Source organism: Eumetopias jubatus, unplaced genomic scaffold (assembly GCF_037043125.1).
Source record: "Eumetopias jubatus isolate StellerSeaLion01/CBP00866 unplaced genomic scaffold, mEumJub1_p1.0 scaffold_15, whole genome shotgun sequence".
NCBI lineage: Eukaryota > Metazoa > Chordata > Mammalia > Carnivora > Otariidae > Eumetopias > Eumetopias jubatus.
Window position 1 is genome coordinate 301,850 of NW_028274821.1, and position 23,974 is coordinate 325,823.

Here is a 23,974-nt window from a genome sequence, read left to right on the forward strand (position 1 = left end):
TTCAACAAATGGTGTTGGGAAAATTGGACAGCCACATGCAGAAGAATGAAACTGGACCATTTCCTTACACCACACACAAAAATAGACTCCAAATGGTTGAAAGACCTAAACGTGAGACAGGAGTCCATCAAAATCCTAAAGGAGAACACAGGTAGCAACCTCTTCGACCTTAGCCGCAGCAACTTCTTCCTAGAAACATCACCAAAGGCACGGGAAGCCAGGGCAAAAATGAACTATTGGGATTTCATCAAGATAAAAAGCTTTTGCATAGCAAAAGAAACAGTCCACAAAACCAAAAGACAACCGACAGAATGGGAGAAAATATTTGCAAATGACATCTCAGATAAAGGGCTAGTATCCAAAATCTATAAAGAACTTATCAAACTCAACACCCAAAGAACAAATAATCCAATCAAGAAATGGGCAGAAGACATGAACAGACATTTTTCCAAAGAAGACATCCAAATGGCCAACAGGCACATGAAAAAGTGCTCAACGTCGCTCGGCATCAGGGAAATCCAAATCAAAACCTCAATGAGATACCACCTCACACCCGTCAGAATGGCTAAAATTAACAAGTCAGGGAACGACAGATGTTGGCGGGGATGTGGAGAAAGGGGAACCCTCCTACACTGTTGGTGGGAATGCAAGCTGGTGCAACCACTCTGGAAAACAGTATGGAGGTTCCTCAAACAGTTGAAATTAGAGCTACCATTCGATCCAGCAATTGCACTACTGGGTATTTACCCCAAAGATACAAATGTAGGGACCTGAAGGGGTACGTGCACCCCAATGTTTATAGCAGCAATGTCCACAATAGCCAAACTGTGGAAAGAGCGAAGATGTCCATCGACAGATGAATGGATAAAGAAGATGTGGTATATATACACAATGGAATATTATGCAGCCATCAAAAGGAATGAGATCTTGCCATTTGCACTGACGTGGATGGAACTGGAGGGTGTTACGCTTAGTGAAATAAGTCAATCAGAGAAAGAAATGTATCATATGACCTCACTGATATGAGGAATTCTTAATCTCAGGAACAAACTGAGTGTTACTGGAGTGGTTGGGGGTGGGAGGGATGGGGTGGCTGGGTGATAGACATTGGGGAGGCTATGTGCTACGGTGAGCGCTGTGAATTGTGCAAGACTGTTGAATCACAGATCTGTACTTCTGAAACAAATAACGCAACATATTTTAAGAAAAAAGAAAAAGAAGAAGATAGCAGGAGAGGAAGAATGAAGGGGAGTAAGTCAGAGGGGGAGACGAACCAGGAGAGATGATGGACTCTGAAAAACAAACTGAGGGTTCTAGAGGGGAGGAGGGTAGGGGGATGGGTTAGCCTGGTGATGGGTATTAAAGAGGGCACATTCTGCATGGAGCACTGGGTGTTATGAACAAACAATGAATCATGGAACACTACACCAAAACAAATGATGTAATATATGGTGATTAACATAACAATAAAAAATTTAAAAAAAAAGAAGAAAAGAAGATATGGGGTGTATATACTGGAGTATTACTCAGCCATAAAAAGAATGAAATCTTACCATTTGCAATGACATGGATGGAGCTAGAGAGTATTATGCTAAGTGAAATAAGTCAATCAGAGAAAGACAAATACCATATAATTCCATTTGTATGTGGAATTTAAGAAATAAAACAAATGAACATAGAAGAGGAAAAAAGAGAGGCAAACCAAGAAACAAACTCTTAACTATAAAGAACGTACCGATGGTTACTGGATGGGAGGTGGGTGAGGGGATGGGTCTGATGTGTGATGGGGATTAAGGAGGGCACTTGTATGGAAGTGTTGAATCACTATACTATACACCTGAAATTAATGTTACATTGTATATTAGCTAATTGGTATTTAAATAGAAACTGGGGGTGGGGGATGGGCAAAGGCATTTGCAACGACCTGTATGGAGATAGTATAAATCAGTCAGAGAAAGACAAATACCATATGATTTCACTCACATGTGGAATTTAAGAAACAAATGAGCCAAGGAGGGAAAAAAAGAGAGAAAGGCAAACCAAGAAACAGATTCTTAACTATAGAGAACACACTGGGTGCCTGGGGTGGCTCAGTCGTTTAAGCATCTGCCTTCAGCTTGGGTTGTGATCCCAGGGTCCTGGGATTGAGTCCTGCATCAGGCTCCCTGCTCAGCAGGCAGTCTGCATCTCCCTTCCCCCTGCTGCTTCCTCCTGCTCATGCTCTCTCATGCATGCCCTCTCTCTCTCTCAAACAAATAAAATCTTTTTTTAAAGATTTTATTTGTTTGACAGAGACACAGCGAGAGAGGGAACACAAGCAGGGGAAGTGGGAGAGGGAGAAGCAGGCTTCCCGCCGAGCAGGGAGCCCAATGCGGGGCTCGATCCCAGGACCCTGGTATCATGACCTGAGCCGAAGGCAGACGCTTAACAACTGAGCCACCCAGGCGCCCCTCAAATAAATAAAATCTTAAAAAAAAAAAAAAAAAAACTGTAGAGAACACACTGGTGGTTACCAGAAGGGAGGTGGGTGAGTGGATAGGGAAATAGGTGCTGGGGATTAAGGAGTGCTCCTGTGGTGAGCACCAGGTGTTGTATGTAAATGTTGAATCAATATATTGAAACTAATAAGACACTATGTGTTAACTACTGGAATTTAAATACAAACTTAAAAAAAATATATTATCTAAATCAGGAAATAAATGGGCAAAGGACCTGAATGGATATTCTCCAAAGTAGATACATGAAAGGCTGACTGGTATATGAAAAGATGCTCAATCATCATCATCAGAGGAATGTGAATTAAAATCACAAAGAGATATCGTCTCATGCCTGTTAGAAATTTCCATCATCAAAAAGACAAGAGATAGCAAATGCTGCCATGGATGTGGAGAAAAGGGAATCCTCATGTACCTTTGGTGGAATTGTAAACTGGAGTAGCCACTATGGAAAACAGTATAGAGGATCATCAAAATTAAAAAGAGAACTACCATATGATCCAGCAATTCCACTTCTGGGAATATATCCAAAGCAAACAAAAACACTAATACGAAAAGATATCTGCAACCCCAGAGTCATTGTAGTAATATTTATAATAGTCAAGACATGCAAACAACCTAAGTGTCCATCAGTGAATGAAAAGATAAAGTTGTAGCGTATATATACAATGGAATATTATTTAGCCATAAAAAATGAGGAAATCCTACCATTTGCAACAACATGGATGGGACCATGAAAGCATAATTCTAAGTGAGATAAGTCAGAGAAAGACAAGTACTACATAATCTCACTTACATGTGGAATCTAAAAGAAAAAAAAACAAAAACAAATTCATAGAAAAGGAGATCAGACTTGTGGTTACCAGAGGCAGAGGGTCAGATTTGTGGTTACCAGAGGCAGAGGGTCAGACTTGTGGTCACCAGAGGCAGGGGGTCGGAGAGAGGAACCAGAAGAATGTGGTCAAGATACAAACTTCCAGTTGTAAGTGCTAGGAATGTGAAGCACAGCATGGTGACTAGAGCTAACACTGCTGTACGGTATATAGAAAAGTTGTCAATGGAGTAGATCCTGAGTTCTCATCACAAAGAAAAAACAATTTTCCCTTTTCTCCTCTCTCTTTTTTTTTTTAATCATATCCGTATGAGAAGATGGATTTTATCTGAACTTATGGTGGTAATCATTTCACAGTATATACAAATCAAACCATCATGTTGTATGCCTTAAATTTATACAATGATATATGTCAGTTATTTCTCAATAAAACTGGGAAGAGTAATGAAGTCAGAATCTATTACAAGATACATGATGAGATGTTCAAAATATTTTATTAGAGAAGCACAAATTAAAGTAGTAATTAGAAATTATAATCCATTGGATTGGCCAAATTATTAGAAATTATTAGAAATAGGGGCAGGGCTGTAGAGAAACTGATATCTTTGTACACTTGGGATTGTAGAAAATAATGTGGTCATACTTCATCATACAGAATATTATAACCCAATGATAAGGCGATCCCATTACTCTTCCCCAAGAAACTCGCATCCCCCAAGAATAGTTCATGAAGAAATTTCCTACAGTATTAATTGTAGTAGTGGGAAGCTGGACAAGTAAAATGTGGTATATATCCACAGTATGGAATGCTATGCATCAGTTAGAAGCAATGAACTTTTCTAGAAAACCACATTGCAACATGAACCAATTTAGTGCTAAGAGAAAAAAACAAGAAACTGAGTAGGATGTATAGCACCATGCCATTTCTACAAATTAAAAATGCCAACAATTTAAATTTTACAAATACCCTACAAATTCAAGGACAGATAGCAAACATATCAACTACATTAGAGCAGTTACCTCTAAGGATAAAAATAAATATGAGTGAGAATTAAAAGAGAGATCTAAAAAAATAAAATTGGGGCACAGGGTAAACATATTGATAATGATATTAATTAACAACTAAGGAATATAATTAACTCAATTTCCTGTAAACAAAGTACAAAAACTTTTTGTAAAATGTCAAAATAAGTAAATTAGTTAGAAAGATCAAGTCAGTGTTGTGTTACACTAGCCAAGAAAAAAGAAAATGTCAGGAAACATAACTACTTCTGTCATATAGAGCAAAAAGCTGTCCCCCAAATGTAGTGATGGTACCCTCAAAGTTGACGGCTGGAGAAAAGGCATGGGACATAATAAAGGAAGGCCATCTCTAAATGACAATTCTGAAGCACTAAGGGGAAAGAGAGAAAATGAAAAGAAACCCTCAAGAATGTGTCCCACAGTAATTTTTTTTAAAAAGCTAAATCAATGAGTTTCTGAATGTGTAAGAAAAGGATTTAAGACCATGATGTGATGGAGGTAAAAAGAATAAAAATGCTAGAGAAAGGGAGAAAAACCATAAAGCAGGATCCTAGATCCAAAGTACCAGTAATTATAGCACATTCCCACCTAGAAAGTCGAGCAAAGACAAAGATACTGAGGCCTTAAGTGAAGATGGCTTTCAGGTGTCCAAGGAGACTATACCAACTCCACCCATGCAGTTCCAGAAGTGCAGAGTATTACAGAAGTGTCATATTAACAGCATTTCACAGCTGCCAGCCTCTGCCAGTACAACTCCAGTTCACTCATGCTGTCTCCCATGCCCTTGTTCTCTACTCACCGAGACAGCTGTGGCTTGAGATTTCACCATCCAGCAGACATGGCTCTTCTTGCTCCAAACTGAAGATGACTTCTGGTTTGGGCACTTGACACCCTATTAACAGGAAATGATAGAAGACTTGGTTTCAGAGGCCATTCAATGAAGCATTCCATTTACTTTCCAGAAAAGTTCATGCAGAGAGAAGTATATTCGTAATACCCCAAAGGGATAATGAATAACATAGAACAAAATAAGGACAAAAGTAGTACACACTTCAGATGTCCTGCAGTCTTTAGAACTCCCACATACCTCAGAAATCCCCCAGATTTCAAAAATTCCACTGAGAATGAAAATATACTCAAACAGGTACAGCCTTACCCCCAGTGGAGCTGTGCTTACCCACTGAGATCAAGTTGAAATAGTTTTCCAGCATTACATCCCTGTACAGGCTTTTCTGAGCAAGGTCCAATTGTTGCCACTCATCCCTGCTGAAGTCTACTGTTACATCCTTGAATGACACTGACCCCTGAAAAACACATTCCTATTCAATGTGAAGGATGAGGACTGAAGAATGGGAACAAGATATTTAGGAACTTACTTTTAATAATTTTTAATATGCTACAACATATAAGGCTCTCACCAAACACCAATATCTTATATTATTATTTTGAAGGAAAAAATAAATCTTATTAAAAATATCATGCCATTCTTTCTATGCTACTGATGATATTCTGTGTAGTTTCGGTCTTATTTTTATTGGTGTACTAGTTTCAAAGAAATAAGCTGTCTAAATTCATAAAACTGTAAACATACGATTTGTGCATTCTTTTCTATGCCATGTCAGCAACACTTCACGTAAAAAATAAACTATATTCTGCCATTCATTTTGCACTTACCAATCCACTGAATAAGTCCATTCTTTCTTTTAAAAAGATGATTAAAAAAAGGCTTTTTTACCCCCCAAAACAGTGTGGGACTAGGATAAAGAGAGACATATAGGTCAATGGAATGTAACTGAGAATCCAGAAATAAACCCTCATATTTATAGTCAATTAATATTCAACACAGGTGTCAAAACAATTTAAAATGGAAAAAAAAGTTTTTCAACAAATAGTGCTGGGACAAGTAGATATCCACAGGTAAAGGGATAAAGCTGAACCCCTACTTCATAACATATAAAAAAATTAGCTCAAAGTGGATCAAAGCCCCAATGTTCTTATATTTAGCCAAATTTACATTTAACTAAAAGGTAAATCTTTGTGACACGGGATTTGGCAATGATTCCTTAGACATAACATCAAAAGCACAAGCAACTAAAGAAAAAAAACAGATAAACTGGACTTAATTGTGCTTAGGAGGATATCATCAAAAAAGTGAAAAGATGGGAAGCCTGGGTGGCTCAGTCGGTTAAGCGTCTGCCTTCAGCTCAGGTCATGATCCCAGGGTCCTGGGATGAAGTCCCACACTGGGCTCCTTGCTCAGTAGGGAGCCAGCTTCTCCCTCTGCTCATTGCCCCCCCCCCACTTGTGCGCTCTTGCTCTCTGACAAATAAATAAATAAAATCTTTAAAAAAAAGTGAAAAGACAACCCAAAAACTGGGATAAAGTTTTTGCAAATTATATGTCCAATAAGGGACTTGTACCTAGACTACATAAAGAACTCTTATAACTCGGGTGCATGGGTGGCTCGGCTCAGGTCATGATCCCGGGGTCCTGGGATTGAGCCCCACATCAGGCTCCCTGCTCGGTGGGAAGCCTACTTCTCCCTCTCCCACTCCTCCCTGCTTGTGTTTCCTCTCTCGCTGTGCCTCTCTCTGTCAAATAAATAAATAAAATCTTAAAAAAAAAGAACTCTTATAACTGAATAAAAAATAATCAATTAAAATGGGTAAAGGATCTGAATATACATTTCTTCAAAGATAAACAAATGGCCAAAAGCACATGAAAAGATCCTTAATATCTTTAGTCGTAAGGTCACATAGAAAATACCCCTTCGGGTGCCTGGGTGGCTCAGTCAGTTGGGCGTCTGCCTTCAGCTCGAGGCATGATCCCGGAGTCCCAGGATCGAGTCCTGCATCGGGCTCCCTGCTCAGAGGGGAGTCTGCTTCTCTCTCTGCCTTTCACTCTGCTTGTGCTCTCTCTCGCTCTCTCTCTCTCAAATAAATAAATAAAATCTTTAAAAAGAAAAGAAAATACCCCTTCAAATTCACTGAGATGACTATAATAAAAAAGATGCTCAATATTATTTGTCATCAGGGAAATATGCCCACTAGGATGGCTTCAATAAAAAAGATAATAATAAACATTAGTGAGGAAATGGAAAAACTGGAATCCTCATGTGATGGTGAGAATGTTACAGCCACTTTGTGAAACAGTGGCAATTCCGCAAAAAGTTAAACAGAGTTACAATATGACCCAAGAGGTCCACTTCTAGGTATATTCACAAAAGAAATGAAAACATTTGTCCACATAAAAATTGCACATTTATAGTAGCATTATTTCTAATATTCAAAAATAGAAACAACCTAAATGTCTGTGAACTAATAATGGTTTAAAAAAATGTGCTATATCCATGTAGTATGTTATTCAGCCATAAAAAGGAATAAAGTACTGGTACATGCTACAATGTGGATGAATCTTGAAAACATTATGCTAGTGTAAAAGAAGTCAGTCACAAAAGGCCAGATATTGAATGATTCCATTATTATGAAATGTTCAGAACAGGAGAACTTATTGTTACAGAAAGAAGATTACCGATTGCCAAGGGCTAGGAGGAATGGGAGGATTAGGGAGTGACAGCAAAAAGGTGTAAGTTTGGAGGGAGAGGGTTAAAGAAAATGTTCTAAAACTGATACTGGTTACACAACTCTGTGAATATACTAAAATCCAATGGATGTATACTTTATTTTTTCTTTTTTAAAAAATTTTATTATGTTGAATGTATACTTTAAATGGATGAAATATGTGGTGTAGAAAGGACTCTTTATTTAAAAAGATTTTATTTATTTGACAGAGAAACACAGCGAGAGAGGGAACACAAGCAGGGGGAGTGGGAGAGGGAGAAGCAGGCTTCCCGCCGAGCAGGGAGCCTGATGCGGGGCTCGATCCCAGGACCCTGGGATCGTGACCTGAGCCAAAGGCAGACGCTTAACGACTGAGCCACCCAGATGCCCAAAAGAAAAAGTTTTTTAAATGAAGATGTGGTATGTGTATATACAGTGAAATCACTGAGTATCACCCAGACATAAAAAAGAGTAAGATTTTGCCCTTTGCGACAACATGGATGGGCCTACAGGGTATTGTGCTGAGTGAAACAAGTCAGAGAAAGACAAATACCATACAGTTTCACTTACATGTGCAATCTAAAAAAACAAAACAAAGTATAAACAAACCCATAAATACAGAGAACAAACTGATGGTTGCCAGGGGATAGGGGTAGAATGAGTGAAGGGGATGGGAGGTACAGACTTCCAGTTACGGAATGAGTAAGTCATGAGGACGAAAGGTATAGCCTAGGGAATAGAGTCAGTGGTATCGTGACAGCTTTGTATGGTGACAGATGGTAGCTACACTTGTGGTAAGCATACCATAATGTATAGACTTGTCGAATCACTGTGTTGGACAGCTGAAACCAATGTAATATTGTGTGTCAACTGTACTTCAATAAAAAAAATAAGCCAAGATTGAGACTTATGGTTCTTAAAAAATGGAGTACGTGCATTCTACCCTATTTCTCCTGCTAATTACCTAAAAATCTAAAAAAATACACAAAACATTTATCCACACCCTTGGCTTTCTCTCAAGAGCTTTCTTGACAGTGAAACTAATTTTGGCATCTTTTGGAATCTTGAAAGCCTGAAAATTCCCCAAGTCATCAAGTGTGGTTCCTTTTTGCTTAACAGCTATCCCCTCAATCCATCTCAACTGTTACATTTCACTATAATCAGGAAGAAGAAACTTGGCTACATCTTCAACCCTTTGCTTGGAAATTTCCTCAGAGAAAAATCCAAGTTCATCACTGACAAATCTGTTTTCCACATAACTACAGGACAAACTTCATCTAGGCTTTCTGCCACTGCACAACAGGGTACCCTTTCCTCTGGTTTCCAATAACATGCTCCTCATTTCCTTCCAGTCATCACGAGCAGTACCTTTAAAAACTGTTTCTATCAAGATTTTGTTTATAACAATTTAGGTATTCCCTAAAACAACATAGATTTTTCCTACTGTGCTCCTCACCTCTTTGTGAGTCCTCTAGCAGAGTGGTTAACAACCATATTTCTACTACCAGTCTGTTCAAGGAAATCTAGGCTCTTGCTATTCTGTTCTTCAAAATTCTTACAGTTTCTACCCACTACTGAATTCCAAATCTACTTCCACATTTTTAGGTATTTATTACAGTAGCACCCCACTTCCAGGTACCAAAATCTGTAATGGTTTCCTATCGCTGCTGTAACAAATTTACCACAAAGTTAAAACAACACAAATTTATTATCTTACGGTTCTGAAGGTCAGATTTTCAACATGGATTTACTGGGCTAAAATCAAGATGTTAGCAGGGCTATATTCCTCCTGGAGGCTCAAAGGGAGAATTCATTTCCTTGACTTACACACCTTCTAGAAGCTCATGGCCCCTTCCTCTATCTTCAAAGCCAGCAGAATAGCATCTTCAAATCTCTCCCTGACTCCTGCCTCCCTCTTTCACTTATAAGGACACATGTGATTACACTGGGTCCACCCAGATAACCCAGTGTAATCTCCCTACCTCAAGATCCTTAATTTAGCCACATCTGCAAAGTCCTTTCTGCCACATGAGGTAAAATATCCACACTTTTCAGGGATTCGGATGTGGACATCTTAGGGGCAATTATTCTTATTACCATATCTAGTAAGAGAAAATGAGATAGTAAAAGTAAAAACAATGGCTTATTACCATATCTAGTAAGAGAAAATGAGAAGGTAAAAGTAAAAATTATTTACAATCTAGAATTTACACCCAACCAAGCTATGAAAATAAAGACATTTCCAGATATGCAAGGTCTCAAAAAATTCACTTCCTACACACACTTTATAGAGAGCTACTGTATGACAGGTTCTAAAAATGAAAGCACAAGGGGCACCTGGGTGGCTCAGTCATTAAGCATCTGCCTTCGGCTCAGGACATGATCCCAGGGTCCTGGGATAGAGGCCCGCATTGGGCTCCCTGCTCTGTGGGACTCCTGCTTCTCCCTCTCCCACTCCCCCTGTTTGTGTTCCCTCTCTCGTTGTGTCTCTCTCTGTCAAATAAATAAAATCTTTAAAAAATAAAATAAAATAAAATAGAAATGAAAGCATAAATCAAGAAAGAGCCTAAAACAAAGAGATCCAACGCTTGAGGGACATGAAAGGAATTTCTAGAACTATGCCAAAGAGAGACCCCAAGTCAGTAGCTGAGTATCAAACAGAGAACACTGCGAGCAGGTCAGGTCAAAGACCATGAGGGAAGTTTCTTTAGAGATGAAATTAAGAGCCTATATTCTAAAGCCAAATTACCTGGGCTTACACCTGGCTTCAGTACTTACTAGTGGTACAGTCTTGGGCAAGTTAATTACCTTTCTGTGGATCTGTTTCTTCCTCCGTAAGGTGAGGATGATTATAGATACCTCATAGGGGTTGTAATTAAATTAGTTAATAGAGAGGGTGCTCACAGTGCCTGGCAAATAGCAAGCACTATAGTAAGGCTTGTGATTACCATTACTGTTATTACCTAATATATTTTAACATACTGAAAAGATATTTCTATACTTGGGAAAATTTATGGAATTAACTGCTATATAATCACAATGTACACACACACACAGAGAAAATGAAACAAATGATTAAACCAAACAATTAATGATTGCAGGTAAAACAAAAAGTAGTGCACAAAAGGTAAAGTAAATGGTTCAGCTGTGAATATAATTAAAATAATCCTCATAATAAATACAGCCTATTGATTTACCCAAAACTATAATATTCCTATCATAAGGAGACATAAGAAATATGCATGTGAGTGTTGAAGGCCAAAGTGTTTCAAAGAGAGTTAAATCCTTATTTTCCATTGTATTAAGTCAGTAGATACTGCCTAAAGCTGAAAGCTAAGAGGCACCAATATAAACATTACTTAGACATATGAAAGTCAATACTAAAACAAGCAGTTCAACTGAGTTCACAGTGATTACCTTTGAAGAGCTGGAATTTGAGAGCTAAGCAAAGTTCTATGGAGCCTCAAAGAACTATGTGAGTAAATACAAGTGTAACTTTCATGATATTCCAAATGAAATATTTACTTTTAAAAGTTAAAATGCAAAGAACAAAGGGGTAAATATATTTGAAAAAAAATGAAAGAATATGCTTAATATAAAATAAGTCCTCCTCAAAAAAAAAAAAATCAGTGAACTGACTTCCATTCCTGGAAAGATGGGAATAGATGCACTTGTCCCTTCTCACCCTACTAAGTACATCTAGAAACCATAGACATCATCCATAAAACAAATATGAGAAGACTCCATAAGGCTAAAGAAAAAAAGTCGACTGGCTAGGGATCTCAGAAACCAAGGAACTACACAGCATGAGTTCCCGAAGACTGCTTCATACAGCCTTGACAGGTGCTAGAAAAGCCTACAACCCAGTATCACCAACAAGAGCACACAAAGGGAGCTCAAAGAAAAGTCTGCTCTCTCTAGCTAAGGGGCAGAAAGGCAGAAAGGGCAGAAAGGCAGAAAACTTTTAGGCAAAACATACTCCGGCCAGACACAACAAATTAAAAAACCAAACAAAACCTTTGGGTCTGACCCCAAACCCATCAGCAAAGACCCACTGAGTAGCCTAGACTCCCATTCTTGCCCAGTTAAACAGAGATGCCCTTTTCATACTTCAAAGGTGTGGTGTGAGAAAAAGCTGGGAGGGGAGTTGGAACTTTCATCCATACAAAGAAATAATAAAATAAAATAAATAGATCAGTATCCCTCATAAATATGCTATAAAAATCCTTAACAAAGTATTAACAAATACAAATATATAGGAAGAAGTATATGCCATAATTAAATGGGGTTTATTCAAAGGTTGCAAGGCTGGCTCAAGATGTGAAAATCAATCAATTGTAGGTGGGGGGAAGGGGGTGTCTGAGGACCCAGCAGGGCCTCCTGCTGCATGAGAAGACAATAAATTTTATTCTTTAAAAAAAAAAAAAGAAAATCAATCATAATCCATCATAGCAATAGGCTAAAGAAGTAAAATCCCATTACCATAGCAACTGATACAGAAAAAACATCTGACAAAATACCAGTTCATCGTAAAACCTCAAAACTGCTTCATGAGGTAGTCCTTGGACAAGCATAAATGACATCCTGTGGGAATCCTAACCCTATTAAATCAGAATCTTAAGTCATGTGCAAGTGTGAGAAGCGCTGCTTTATAACAATAGAAAACCTATCAGTGCACTTCTACTAACAGTGTCGTTGAAGACACTGTTCTGTCTCCATCCAAATTTTTCTCAAACAACAGGAACCAAGATATCTTTACTACAGGTGAAATAAATTACTTATCAACAATATAAATCAGTATCTCATCTCTATTACTGCTAGGTCTTTCAGGGAAATCAGAGACAATCTCACAGTTCAAAGTTCATAGCTGTATAAAACCACACAAGTCACATATATCTATACTCCAAGCTTGATGTGGAGTGAATAGTCACTTCTTTTTTTCCCCCTGATCTTAATTTTTATTTATTTATGCTTGTCCATCTTACTCTATGGATTATTAAATGCTTCCTAAAATCCACTAGAAAATAAAGCAACAAATATAGAGCAAAAACAAGTAAGAACTTACCAGGGACTTGGTCATTTCCGGCTCTTCTGGGAAAGAGGCAGAGATCTGAGAAATGAGATGGACAGAGGGACAGATGAGAGAAGGAAGTGTGCCAGAGTCCCACACATGGACACATATATCATTTAGCATCCATGCACCTGACCCAAAAACTTATTTCTAGAACTGTATCATAAAAAAAACTATCCCAGGGGCACCTGGGTGGCTCAGTCGGTTGGGTGACTGCCTTTGGCTTGGGTTGTGGTCCCGGGGTCCTGGGATCGAGTCCTGCGTCGGGCTCCCTTCTCCGCGGGGGGCCTGCTTCTCCCTCTCCCACTCCCCCTGCTTGTGTCTCCTCTCTCGCTGTGTCTCTCTCTGTCAAATAAATAAATCTTTAACAAAATAAAAAAAAGGGCGCCTGGGTGGCTCAGTTGGTTGGGCGACTGCCTTCGGCTCAGGTCATGATCCCGGAGTCCCGGGATCGAGTCCTGCATCGGGCTCCTGGCTCGGCGGGGAGCCTGCTTCTCCCTCTGACCTTCTCCCCTCTCATGCTGTTTCTCTCTCTCTCTCTCAAATAAATAAATAAAAAAATCTTTAAAAAAAAAAAACAAACAACAAAATAAAAAAAAAAAACATCCTGTATTGCACAAAATTTAAATGCAGGAGTTTTACCACAGCATGGCTAATAACAAAACGAAAAGGCTAGAATACCTTGATAACCCAAGACTGCTTAAATAATTTACAGGCCATCCTGAGAACATAAAGTTATATAAAATTAAATTACAGTAGAAAAATATGTTAAACTAACATGTAAAAATAAAAACATGTACCAGTGTGATTCCATTTTCACTGAACAGTATGTGCGTAGATACACATGCGCACATACACGCATATACACATCTATGAGTGCATTCATGCATAAAAAGAAAATTATCTGGAAGGAAATATACTACCATGTTAACAGGTATATTATTTGGGTGATGGTAAAATTACAGGTAATTTTTATATTCTTCTTATTTGCTAGTAAAAAACAAAGTAACTGTTTTTAAAGAATATAATGAGTTTGCTCTGAGCTTCTGTGACTAGCCCATCTCAACCAGTGAGAAAATTCACAGGAAACACCAAAGAGAGAGCCTGAAGCTTTTTCACTTTTCTTCTTCGCTTAGAGTTCTTTTTTTTTTTTAATTTTGTTGTTATGTTAGTCACCATACATCATTAGTTTTTGATGTGGTGATCCACAATCCACTGTTTTTGTATAACACCCAGTGCTCCATGCAGTACGTGCCCTCCTTAATACCCATCACCGGGCTACACAGAGTCCATAGTCTGTCATGGTTCATCTCTCCCTCCGATGTCCCTCCCTTCATTTTTCCCTTCCTTCTCCTAATGTCCTCCATGGTATTCCTTATGTTCCACAAATAAGTGAAACCATATGATAACTGACTTTCTCTGCTTGACTTATTTCACTTAGTATAATCTCCAGTCCCATCCATGTTGATGTAAAAGTTGGGTATTCATCCTTTCTGACGACTGAGTAATATTCCATCGTGTATATGGACCACATCTTTAACCATTCATTTGCTTACAGGTCTTAAAAGGGAAACTTCAATGGAAACTCTGTCTTGTAAAGAAAGCACTTCTGCTGTCTTTCCTATATAGCTGTACCCTAGGGCAACCAAACACTTCATGCAGGAGTTTCTCTCTTCCTCTTTTTATAATATTCCAGCTAATAAATGAAGGAATGGTAGAAGTGAAAATGTCCATCTTGTACCCCTAATGAAATAGTGGATCTAGGAAACAATCAACAGCTATTCACATCACAAAAAGATAACCAGATATTGTGTGCCTGATGGAAGTACACACCACCACTTAGGAAGTAGTCTTGCCCCAGAATAGGAAAAAAGGAACTTGAATCTGCCAAGGCTCTAAATCCACCTACCAATCCAATCTACATGAAATGGTATTTTTAAATATATTATAATTTTTAAAAGTATAATAATAGCACTGTGGTTATTTTTATTTAAAATACTTATTTTTAGGTTTATATATTGAAATATTTATGGGTGAAATGACACAATGTATGAGATTTGCTTCAAAATAATCCAGCAGAAGAGAAAAAATATGGGAAAGGAAGGTGTAGATGACAAATGACTGGGCATGACTTGGTAACTAGAATAATCACACTGACACCCACTGACCAATGGGCATATGGGAGGTTTATTATATTACTTGCTCAGCTTTCCTACTTTTGAAATTTTTATAGTAAAAAGTTAACAAAGTCATGTTTTAGAAAATGAGATAAACTTGACTACAGAGTATCAGATGAGGGAGCTACTTACTATCGGGGAGCTTCTGTTAGATTGGTAATGGCTAGGTGGCTGTGAGAAAAAAAGTCCACATCAGGACCTGTATGCTGAAGTATTTGTGGAATGATATGGTATCTGAGATTTATCTTAAAATAGTATGGTCAAGGGAGTCCTGGGGGGCTCAGTTGGTTAAGTGTCTGCCTTCAATCTCAGGGTCCATGTCGGGATTCCTGCTCAGCAGGGAGTCTGCTTCTCTCTCTCTCTCCCCCCCCACCCCTCCCCACTGCTCATTCTCTCTCACTCTTAAATAAATAAATAAAATCTTTAAAAAATATATTCTGGTCAAAACAAAGTAAGTGGGAAGAAACAGGTGAAACAACACTGGCAAATCGTTGATAATTACTGAGACTGGGTGATATGGGCATTTGGGGTTCATTATATATTTTACCTACTGTACATTTAAAATTGTGTACATTTAAAATTTTCTATAACAAAACAAAAAATCTCAAGGCGCCCGGGTGGCTCAGCTGGTTAAGCACCCCACTCTTGATTTTCGCTGAGGTGATGATCTCAGGGTCGTGCGATCAAGTCCAGTGTCAGGCTCCATGCTCAGCCTGCATGAGAATCTCTCTCCCTACCTCTTCTCTGCCCCTGCCATCCACGTGCGCACACTCTCTCTCAAAATATAAACAAATACATACATAAATAAATAAATACTTCTGAAAAAATCTCTCCCACTACAGCAGATTTGGAGCATATGACATCAGCCATACACGGCCCACACTGCAAAAGGATCATGTCTTGTTTTAGCAAAGCCCAGTTCTAAATGCAGTCCTGCTTGTGAGGCTCCCTCCCCCTTCACAGGAGCTCTCACGTTCCCAGAGAGGTACGAGCTGGGTCCTGTGGCCAAGTTCTCCGTGGCTGTCAGGTTCACACTGGGCCTCACCTCTGTGTATCTTAGGACTCCAATCTTCCTAGGAGCCCAAGGGTGGGTGGACATCCAAGACTGCCAGCAATATTGGGCTAAGGTGGGCTGGAGTATGAAAAAGTGATTCTGAAGGCTCACTAAGTGCTCTGACATCAAGGCTCTGTGAAAACACAAAGCGATCCTTCAGAGAGAGTGCCACATGGTGACAGCCACTCAGCTGTACTCCCAAGAGCCTCCTACAGTGTGGAACAGGAGACACAGGGGAACAATAAAAAGTACAGAGCCGAAGCAATGTATTTTTGAATCCCAGCTTTTATTTTCTAGCTGTGACAATTTGGAGAACTCACTTCAGTCTCAATTTCCCCATCTTCATACTTTTTAGATAAACAAACTCATAATACTTGAAAAGCACTCAGCCCAGGGCGCCTGGGTGGCTCAGTTGGTTAAGCGACTGCCTTCGGCTCAGGTCATGATCCTGGAGTCCCGGGATCGAGTCCCGCGTCGGGCTCCCTGCTCGGCGGGGAGTCTGCTTCTCCTTCTGACCCTCCCCCCTCTCATGTGCTCTCTCTCTCTCAAATAAATAAAATCTTTAAAAAAAAAAAAGCACTCAGCCCATGTGTGGCATATAAACACTCGTTAAATATTACCTATTACTATTACTGCAATATCAATAATCCATGTAGAATGCAATTACGGTACCAGAGATCATCTGACTTCACAGCCTGCTCAAGTCATCACATAGTGTTCCTCACTTGCACTCCTCAATCTGCTCCACTGTCAGCTGCTGCACACTGACCTTCCCCTGGAGTCACCTTAGAATCACTGGTTCCCAAATCACTCATTCTACAGTCCCTGATCACAGAGCCTCCAACAGCTCTACCCCAATGGTCCTGGCTCTCTACCAATCAATCCCATGCCCTTCTATGTGTTTTTCCTCTATTCTCAATACTTCTGATCACCAAAATGTGTGTGTATGTGTTGGAAGCGGGGAGGGAAAGGGATCCCCACACTAAGCAATTCTGCAACACCAGCTGAGTGTCTTACAATTTAACTCAATTCTGACATCATCAACTTGGAGTTAGCATCAGATCACACAGGTTGAGGGCTCAGTCCCACAAGAGTGCCCCCACTCCAGCTTCAGATGCCAATCATTAAGTCCAGGTTGTTAATTGTACCTTATCAACTGGCTGTAAATCAGAGGTTCCCAGCAACCCCAGCTTGGGTTCCATTAATTTGCTAGAGCAGCTCACAGAACTCAGGATAACATTTGATTTACTGGATTAACAATTTATTACAAAAGAATATAACTCAGGGGCACCTGGGTGGCTCAGTTGGCTAAGTGACTGCCTTCGGCTCAGGTCATGATCCTGGAGTCCCAGGATTGAGTCCTGCATCGGGCTCCCTGCTCAGCAGGGAGTCTGCTTGTCCCTCTGATCCTATCCCCTCTCATGTGCTGTCTCTCTCTCTCATTCTCTCTCAAACAGATAAATAAAATCTTAAAAAAAAAAAAAAAGAATATACCTCAGGAACAACCAGATGGAAGAGATGCATAGGGCAAGGTATATGGGAAGGGGTACTCCACTCTCCCAGCATCTTTATGTGTTCAATCCAGGAGCTCTCCAAACTCCATCCTTTGGGAGTTTTATTACAGACAGATGATCAATTAAATAACTGGCCATTGGTCATTGATTCAACCTCCAGTCAGGGGGTGGGTTTCAAGTTCCAACCCTCTGGATGGCTCAGTCAGTTAAGCCTCTGACTTTTGATTTTGGCTCTGGTCATGATCCCAGGGTTGTGCGATGGAGCCCCACGCTCAGCAGGGAATCTGCTTCTTTCTCTCCCCCCCTTCCTCCTCCCCTCTCCCTGCTCACGCTTTCTCTCTCTAAAACAAATAAATCTTTAAAAAAGAATATAGGGGCACCTGGGTGGCTCAGTCGTTAAGCGTCTGCCTCAGCTCAGGTCATGATCCCAGGGTCCTGGGATCGAGCCCCGCATCAGCCTCCCTGCTCCGCTGGAAGCCTGCTTCTCCCTCTCCCACTACCCCTGCTTGTGTTTCCTCTCTCGCTGTGTCTCTGTCAAATAAATAAATAAAATCTTTAAAAATAAAATAAAATAAAATAAAAAAGAATATAAAAAATATACATTTCATACATAAAGATGTATTTAAAGGAAATTTTATACCCCTATAGGTATCCAGTATAAAACTGAGAAAATAAGGGAAAGAATAACAATTTACATCAAAAAGAGAAAAAAAGAGAAAGTATCTTAAAAAAAAGTGGGGGAGATAAAATTAATATAAAAAGAGTAGAGATGGGGTGCCTCGGTGGCTCAGTCAATTGAATGTGGAACTCCTGATTTCTGCCAGTGTCATGATCTCAGGGTCCTGGGACAGAGCCTCTCTATGAGGAGTCAGCTTGAGATTCTCTTCCTTTCCCTCTGCCCCTCCCACCCCTCATGTAGGCACATGCTCTCTCTCCAAAACAAATAAATAAATCTTTTAAAAAGGAAAAAAAAAAAGTAGAGATTATAAACACAACTAATACTTTAAAATGGTCCATAAAATAAAATTTGAGATGCCTGATAATAAAAAAGAGAAAGAAAATACATATTACAAATAGCAAGGTAGCGACTATCTGGATAAGTAAAAGATCAAAATAAGGTAAATGAAGATTTATATGCAACCTCATGGCATACTTTTTAAATCTCTAGCAAAATATAGCATGAATAAATCATAAATAGGAACAAACCAAAAAGCCTAAAAGAGAGAGGATATTTATTAATCTTTAACATCGCTCACCCGTCAGATCCCCTATTATTCAGTCTCCACAGTTATCCACCCGTACTGACCCCACAGACCCCGTCCCTCCACCGCGGATCCACCGTCAGAGACCCCACAGACCCCATCCCTCCACCGAGGATCCACCGTCAGACCCCACAGACCCCGTCCCTCCACCGAGGATCCACCGTCAGAGACCCCACAGACCCCGTCCCTCCACCGAGGATCCACCGTCAGACCCCACAGACGCCGTCCCTCCACCGAGGATCCACCGTCAGACCCCACAGACGCCGACCCTCCACCGAGGATCCACCGTCAGACCCCACAGACCCCGTCCCTCCACCGAGGATCCACCGTCAGACCCCACAGACCCCGACCCTCCACCGAGGATCCACCGTCAGACCCCACAGACCCCGTCCCTCCACCGAGGATCCACCGTCAGACCCCACAGACGCCGTCCCTCCACCGCGGATGCACCGTCAGACCCCACAGACCCCGTCCCTCCACCGCGGATCCACCGTCAGAGACCCCACAGACGCCGACCCTCCACCGCGGATCCACCGTCAGACCCCACAGACCCCGTCCCTCCACCGCGGATCCACCGTCAGACCCCACAGACGCCGTCCCTCCACCGCGGATGCACCGTCAGAGACCCCACAGACGCCGTCCCTCCACCGAGGATCCACCGTCAGACCCCACAGACGCCGTCCCTCCACCGCGGATCCACCGTCGGACCCCACAGACGCCGACCCTCCACCGCGGATCCACCGTCAGACCCCACAGACGCCGACCCTCCACCGAGGATCCACCGTCAGACCCCACAGACGCCGACCCTCCACCGCGGATCCACCGTCAGACCCCACAGACGCCGTCCCTCCACCGCGGATCCACCGTCAGACCCCACAGACGCCGTCCCTCCACCGAGGATCCACCGTCAGACCCCACAGACCCCGTCCCTCCACCGAGGATCCACCGTCAGACCCCACAGACGCCGTCCCTCCACCGAGGATCCACCGTCAGACCCCACAGACGCCGTCCCTCCACCGAGGATCCACCGTCAGACCCCACAGACGCCGTCCCTCCACCGAGGATCCACCGTCAGACCCCACAGACGCCGACCCTCCACCGAGGATCCACCGTCAGACCCCACAGACGCCGTCCCTCCACCGCGGATCCACCGTCAGAGACCCCACAGACGCCGTCCCTCCACCGCGGATCCACCGCGTCAGACCCCACAGACGCCGACCCTCCACCGCGGATCCACCGTCAGACCCCACAGACGCCGTCCCTCCACCGCGGATCCACCGTCAGACCCCACAGACGCCGTCCCTCCACCGCGGATCCACCGCGTCAGACCCCACAGACGCCGACCCTCCACCGCGGATCCACCGTCAGACCCCACAGACGCCGTCCCTCCACCGCGGATCCACCGTCAGAGACCCCACAGACGCCGACCCTCCACCGCGGATCCACCGCGTCAGACCCCACAGACGCCGTCCCTCCACCGCGGATCCACCGTCAGACCCCACAGACGCCGTCCCTCCACCGCGGATCCACCGTCAGAGACCCCACCGACTCCCATTATTTCATCCACTGCCCGCCCCCATCACTGACCCGATGCTACTCACAGACATCAGAGACTTTCCACGGGTCAACTCCCGATGTTCCCGTCGCTGCACTCACCTGCCCCTCACCCAAGCTCTCTGAAGACAGGGGCCATTTACTTCAGGTGGTGACTAAATCTGGCCGACTTATTTTCTCACTCCCTCCGGGTTCCTGCGGGATTCCTTTCGCCGCCGCCTGGGTGTGCGCATGCTCAGTAGCGGCCGCTCGGCGGAAGGTCTCCCAGACTCAACATGGCTCTCTGCTAAAATCGGCCCCCTCCAAATGGCTGACTCGGCGCCGACATGGCGGCGCCCATTAGCCCCTGAGACCTGCGGGCGGCCATTTTGAAGTGACGTGAAGACTGTGTAGCTCAGAGTTGTCGCGGGGAAAGGTGGCTAGCGAGGTACTACTGTAGGAGTAGGCCAAACAACCAGAGCCCTTCAGCCCAAGGCCCCCAACGCCTTTCTGCGTGCTCCTGTGTACTCCACACCACCATTGAGCCGATCAGCAATCACAGATACACATTCTATTCAAGCACCCATGGAGCATATACCAAGATATATCATAACCTGTGTCATAAAACATATCCAATTTAAGAACCGAAATCACACAGGCTATGTTCTCTGGACGCAGTAGAATCAAAGCAGAAATCGGAACAGGGGCGCCTGGGTGGCTCAGTCGGTTAAGCAGCTGCCTTCGGTTCAGGTCATGATCCCAGGGTCCTGGGATGGAGCCCCATGTTGGGGGGGGGGGGTCCTTCCTCAGCGGGGAGCCTGCTTCTCCCTCTCCCTCTGCTTGTCACTCCACCTGCTTGTGCTCTCCCTGTCTCTATCTCTGTCAAGTAAATAAATTTTTTTAAGATTTTATTTATTTATTTGAAAGAGAGAGAATGAGAGACAGAGAGCACGAGAGGGAAGAAGGTCAGAGGGAGAAGCAGACTCCCCGCTGAGCAGGGAGCCCGATGCGGGACTCGATCCCAGGACCCTGAGATCATGACCTGAGCTGAAGGCAGTCGCTTAACCAACTGAGCCACCCTGGGGCCCCATAAATAAAATCTTAAAAAAAAAAACACACACATTGAAATGAATGGAAATGAAAACACAACATATAAAAGTTTGTAGGTTGTAGCTAAGGCAGTGGTGAGAGGAAATTCTGTACCATAGAAAAATTTTAAAGGTTTACATTACAAAAGAAGAAAATTCTCAAATCTGATTATCTACACTCCCACCTCAATAAACTAAAAAAGAAGGAAGTTGAAAACAATAGAGAAAACAATAAGCTGAAATGAATATCCGAAAGAGATATCTGGCCCCCTGTGTTCATTGTAGCATTATTCACAACAGCCAAAATGTAAACAACCTAAGTGTTCATCAATGCATGAATGGATAATGAGGTACATACATACAGTGGAACACTTAGCCTCAAAAAGAAGGAAATTCTGCCATTTGCAACAACATGGATGGACCTTGAGGGTATTTTTATTTTTTTAAAGGTTTTTTTATTTATTTGACAGAGAGCGACACAGTGAGAGAGGGAACACAAGCAGGGGGAGCAGGAGAGGGAGAAGCAGGCTTCCCGCGGAGCAGGGAGCCTGATGTGGGGCTTGATCCCAGGACCCTGGGACCATGACCTGAGCCGAAGGCAGACGCTTAACGACTGAGCCACCCAGGCGCCCCTGGACCTTGAGGGTATTATGCTAAGTCAAATAAGTCAGAAAAAGACAAATATTGTATGTTCTCACGGAATCTAAAAAATGAAAAAAAAAATACTGAATTCATAGATACAGAGAATAGATCGGTGGTTAGGGGAGTGGTGAGTGAAGGTCTTCAAAAGGTGCAAACTTCCACTTATAAAATAAGTAAGTCCTGGGGATGTAATGCACAGCATGATGACTATAATAATACAGTACTGCATATTTGAAAGTTGCTAAGAGAGTAGAATGTAAAAGTCCTCACTGTAAAAAAAAAAAAAATTGTAACTGTGTGGTGATAGATGTTAACTAGACTTATAAATATATACATACAGCAAATAATGTTGTACACCTGAAACTAATGTAATGTTTTATGTCCATTATATCTCAATAAAAATTATAATTATGTGAGATAATTGATGTGTTAACTAACCTTATTTTTGTAATAGTTTTATAATATATATGTGCACCAAATCATCATATTGTGTATCTTAAACTTACACAATGTTATATGTCAACTAGATCTCAATAAAGCTGGGAGATGAATTCAAACTCAGTTACTAAAAAAAGACACAAATAGATTAAAAGTAATGGAGAAAGCCATAGCATACTAAGTAACACTAACCAAAAGAAAGTTAAAGTAGCTATATTTGAGACAAGGCTGACTTCAAAAGAAGGAAAATTATCAGTGATAAAAAGGGCATTACATAATGACATATAATATATAATAATAAAGGGGTGAATTATTCAAGATGGCATAACAATCTTCAATGTGTATGAGCCTAAGAACAAAGCACTAAAATATGTCAGTCAAAAACTGCAAGGAGAATTAGTCAAATCCACTATTATAATTGGAGACTTCAATACTCCTCTATCAGCAACTGACAGACCCAGCAGGCTGAAAATCAGTAGTGATATATTTGAACTGAACAGCACCATCAATCCATCGGATCTAGTTGACATTTATAAAAATAATTCACCCAACATGATACACATTACTCTCAAGCCCACATGAAACATTCACCAAGATACACCACATTCTGGGCCATTAAACACATCTTAACAAATTCCAAGGAATATAAACCATACAAAGCATGTTCTCAGAAAACAATGAAATTAAACTAAAAATCAGTAATATAAAAGGAGCTGGAAAATTCCAAAATATTTGAAGACTGAGAACACAGCTCTAAGTAACACATGCATCAGAAAATAAGTCTCAAGAGAATTTTTCAAAAATATTTTAAATTAAATGATGAAAATATCACTTATAAAAAATTTTGAAATTCAGCAAAAGTAGTGCTTAAAGGGAATATATGGTATTGAAGGCATTGATTAGAAGGGAAAAATAGTTAAAATTAATAATCTAAACTTCCATCTTAGGAAATTAAAGAGGAGCCAGATAAAACTAATGGAAGCAGAAAAAAATAATGTTAAAGTAGAAATAAATGAAACTAAAAACAGGATATTAATAGAGAAAATCAGTAAAACCAAAAGCTATCTCTTTGAAAATATCAATAGAATTGAGAAGCTCCTTGCCAGGGTAATTAAGAAAAAAATGAGGACAAAATTATTATTATTATTTTTAAAGATTTTATTTATTTATTTGACAGAGAGAGACACAGTGAGAGAGGGAACACAAGCAGGGGGAATGGGAGAGGGAGAAGCAGTCTTCCCGCAGAGCAGGGAGCCCGATGTGGGGCTCGATCCCAGGACCCTGG

The 23,974-nt window shown here is 41.4% G+C and overlaps 1 protein-coding gene across 6 annotated transcripts in view; it reads right to left on the bottom strand.

Annotated features, from left to right (window-relative positions):
• ZNF484 (zinc finger protein 484) overlaps nucleotides 1-23,974 on the bottom strand; it is a 45,806-nt gene that overhangs the window by 17,532 nt on the left and 4,300 nt on the right. The window contains exons 1-4 of one of the 6 annotated variants that reach the window (XM_028093052.2): nucleotides 20,645-20,795; nucleotides 12,976-13,020; nucleotides 5,528-5,654; nucleotides 5,150-5,242 (exon numbers count right to left, since the gene is read on the bottom strand). In XM_028093052.2, coding sequence (XP_027948853.1) covers nucleotides 5,150-5,242; nucleotides 5,528-5,654; nucleotides 12,976-12,990 — 235 coding nt within the window. In that variant the 5' untranslated portion in view covers nucleotides 12,991-13,020; nucleotides 20,645-20,795. Of the gene's footprint in view, nucleotides 1-5,149; nucleotides 5,243-5,527; nucleotides 5,670-12,975; nucleotides 13,021-20,589; nucleotides 20,796-23,974 lie in introns of those variants that run through there. The other 5 variants (XM_028093050.2, XM_028093049.2, XM_028093048.2 and 2 more) reach the window with 5 other exon arrangements.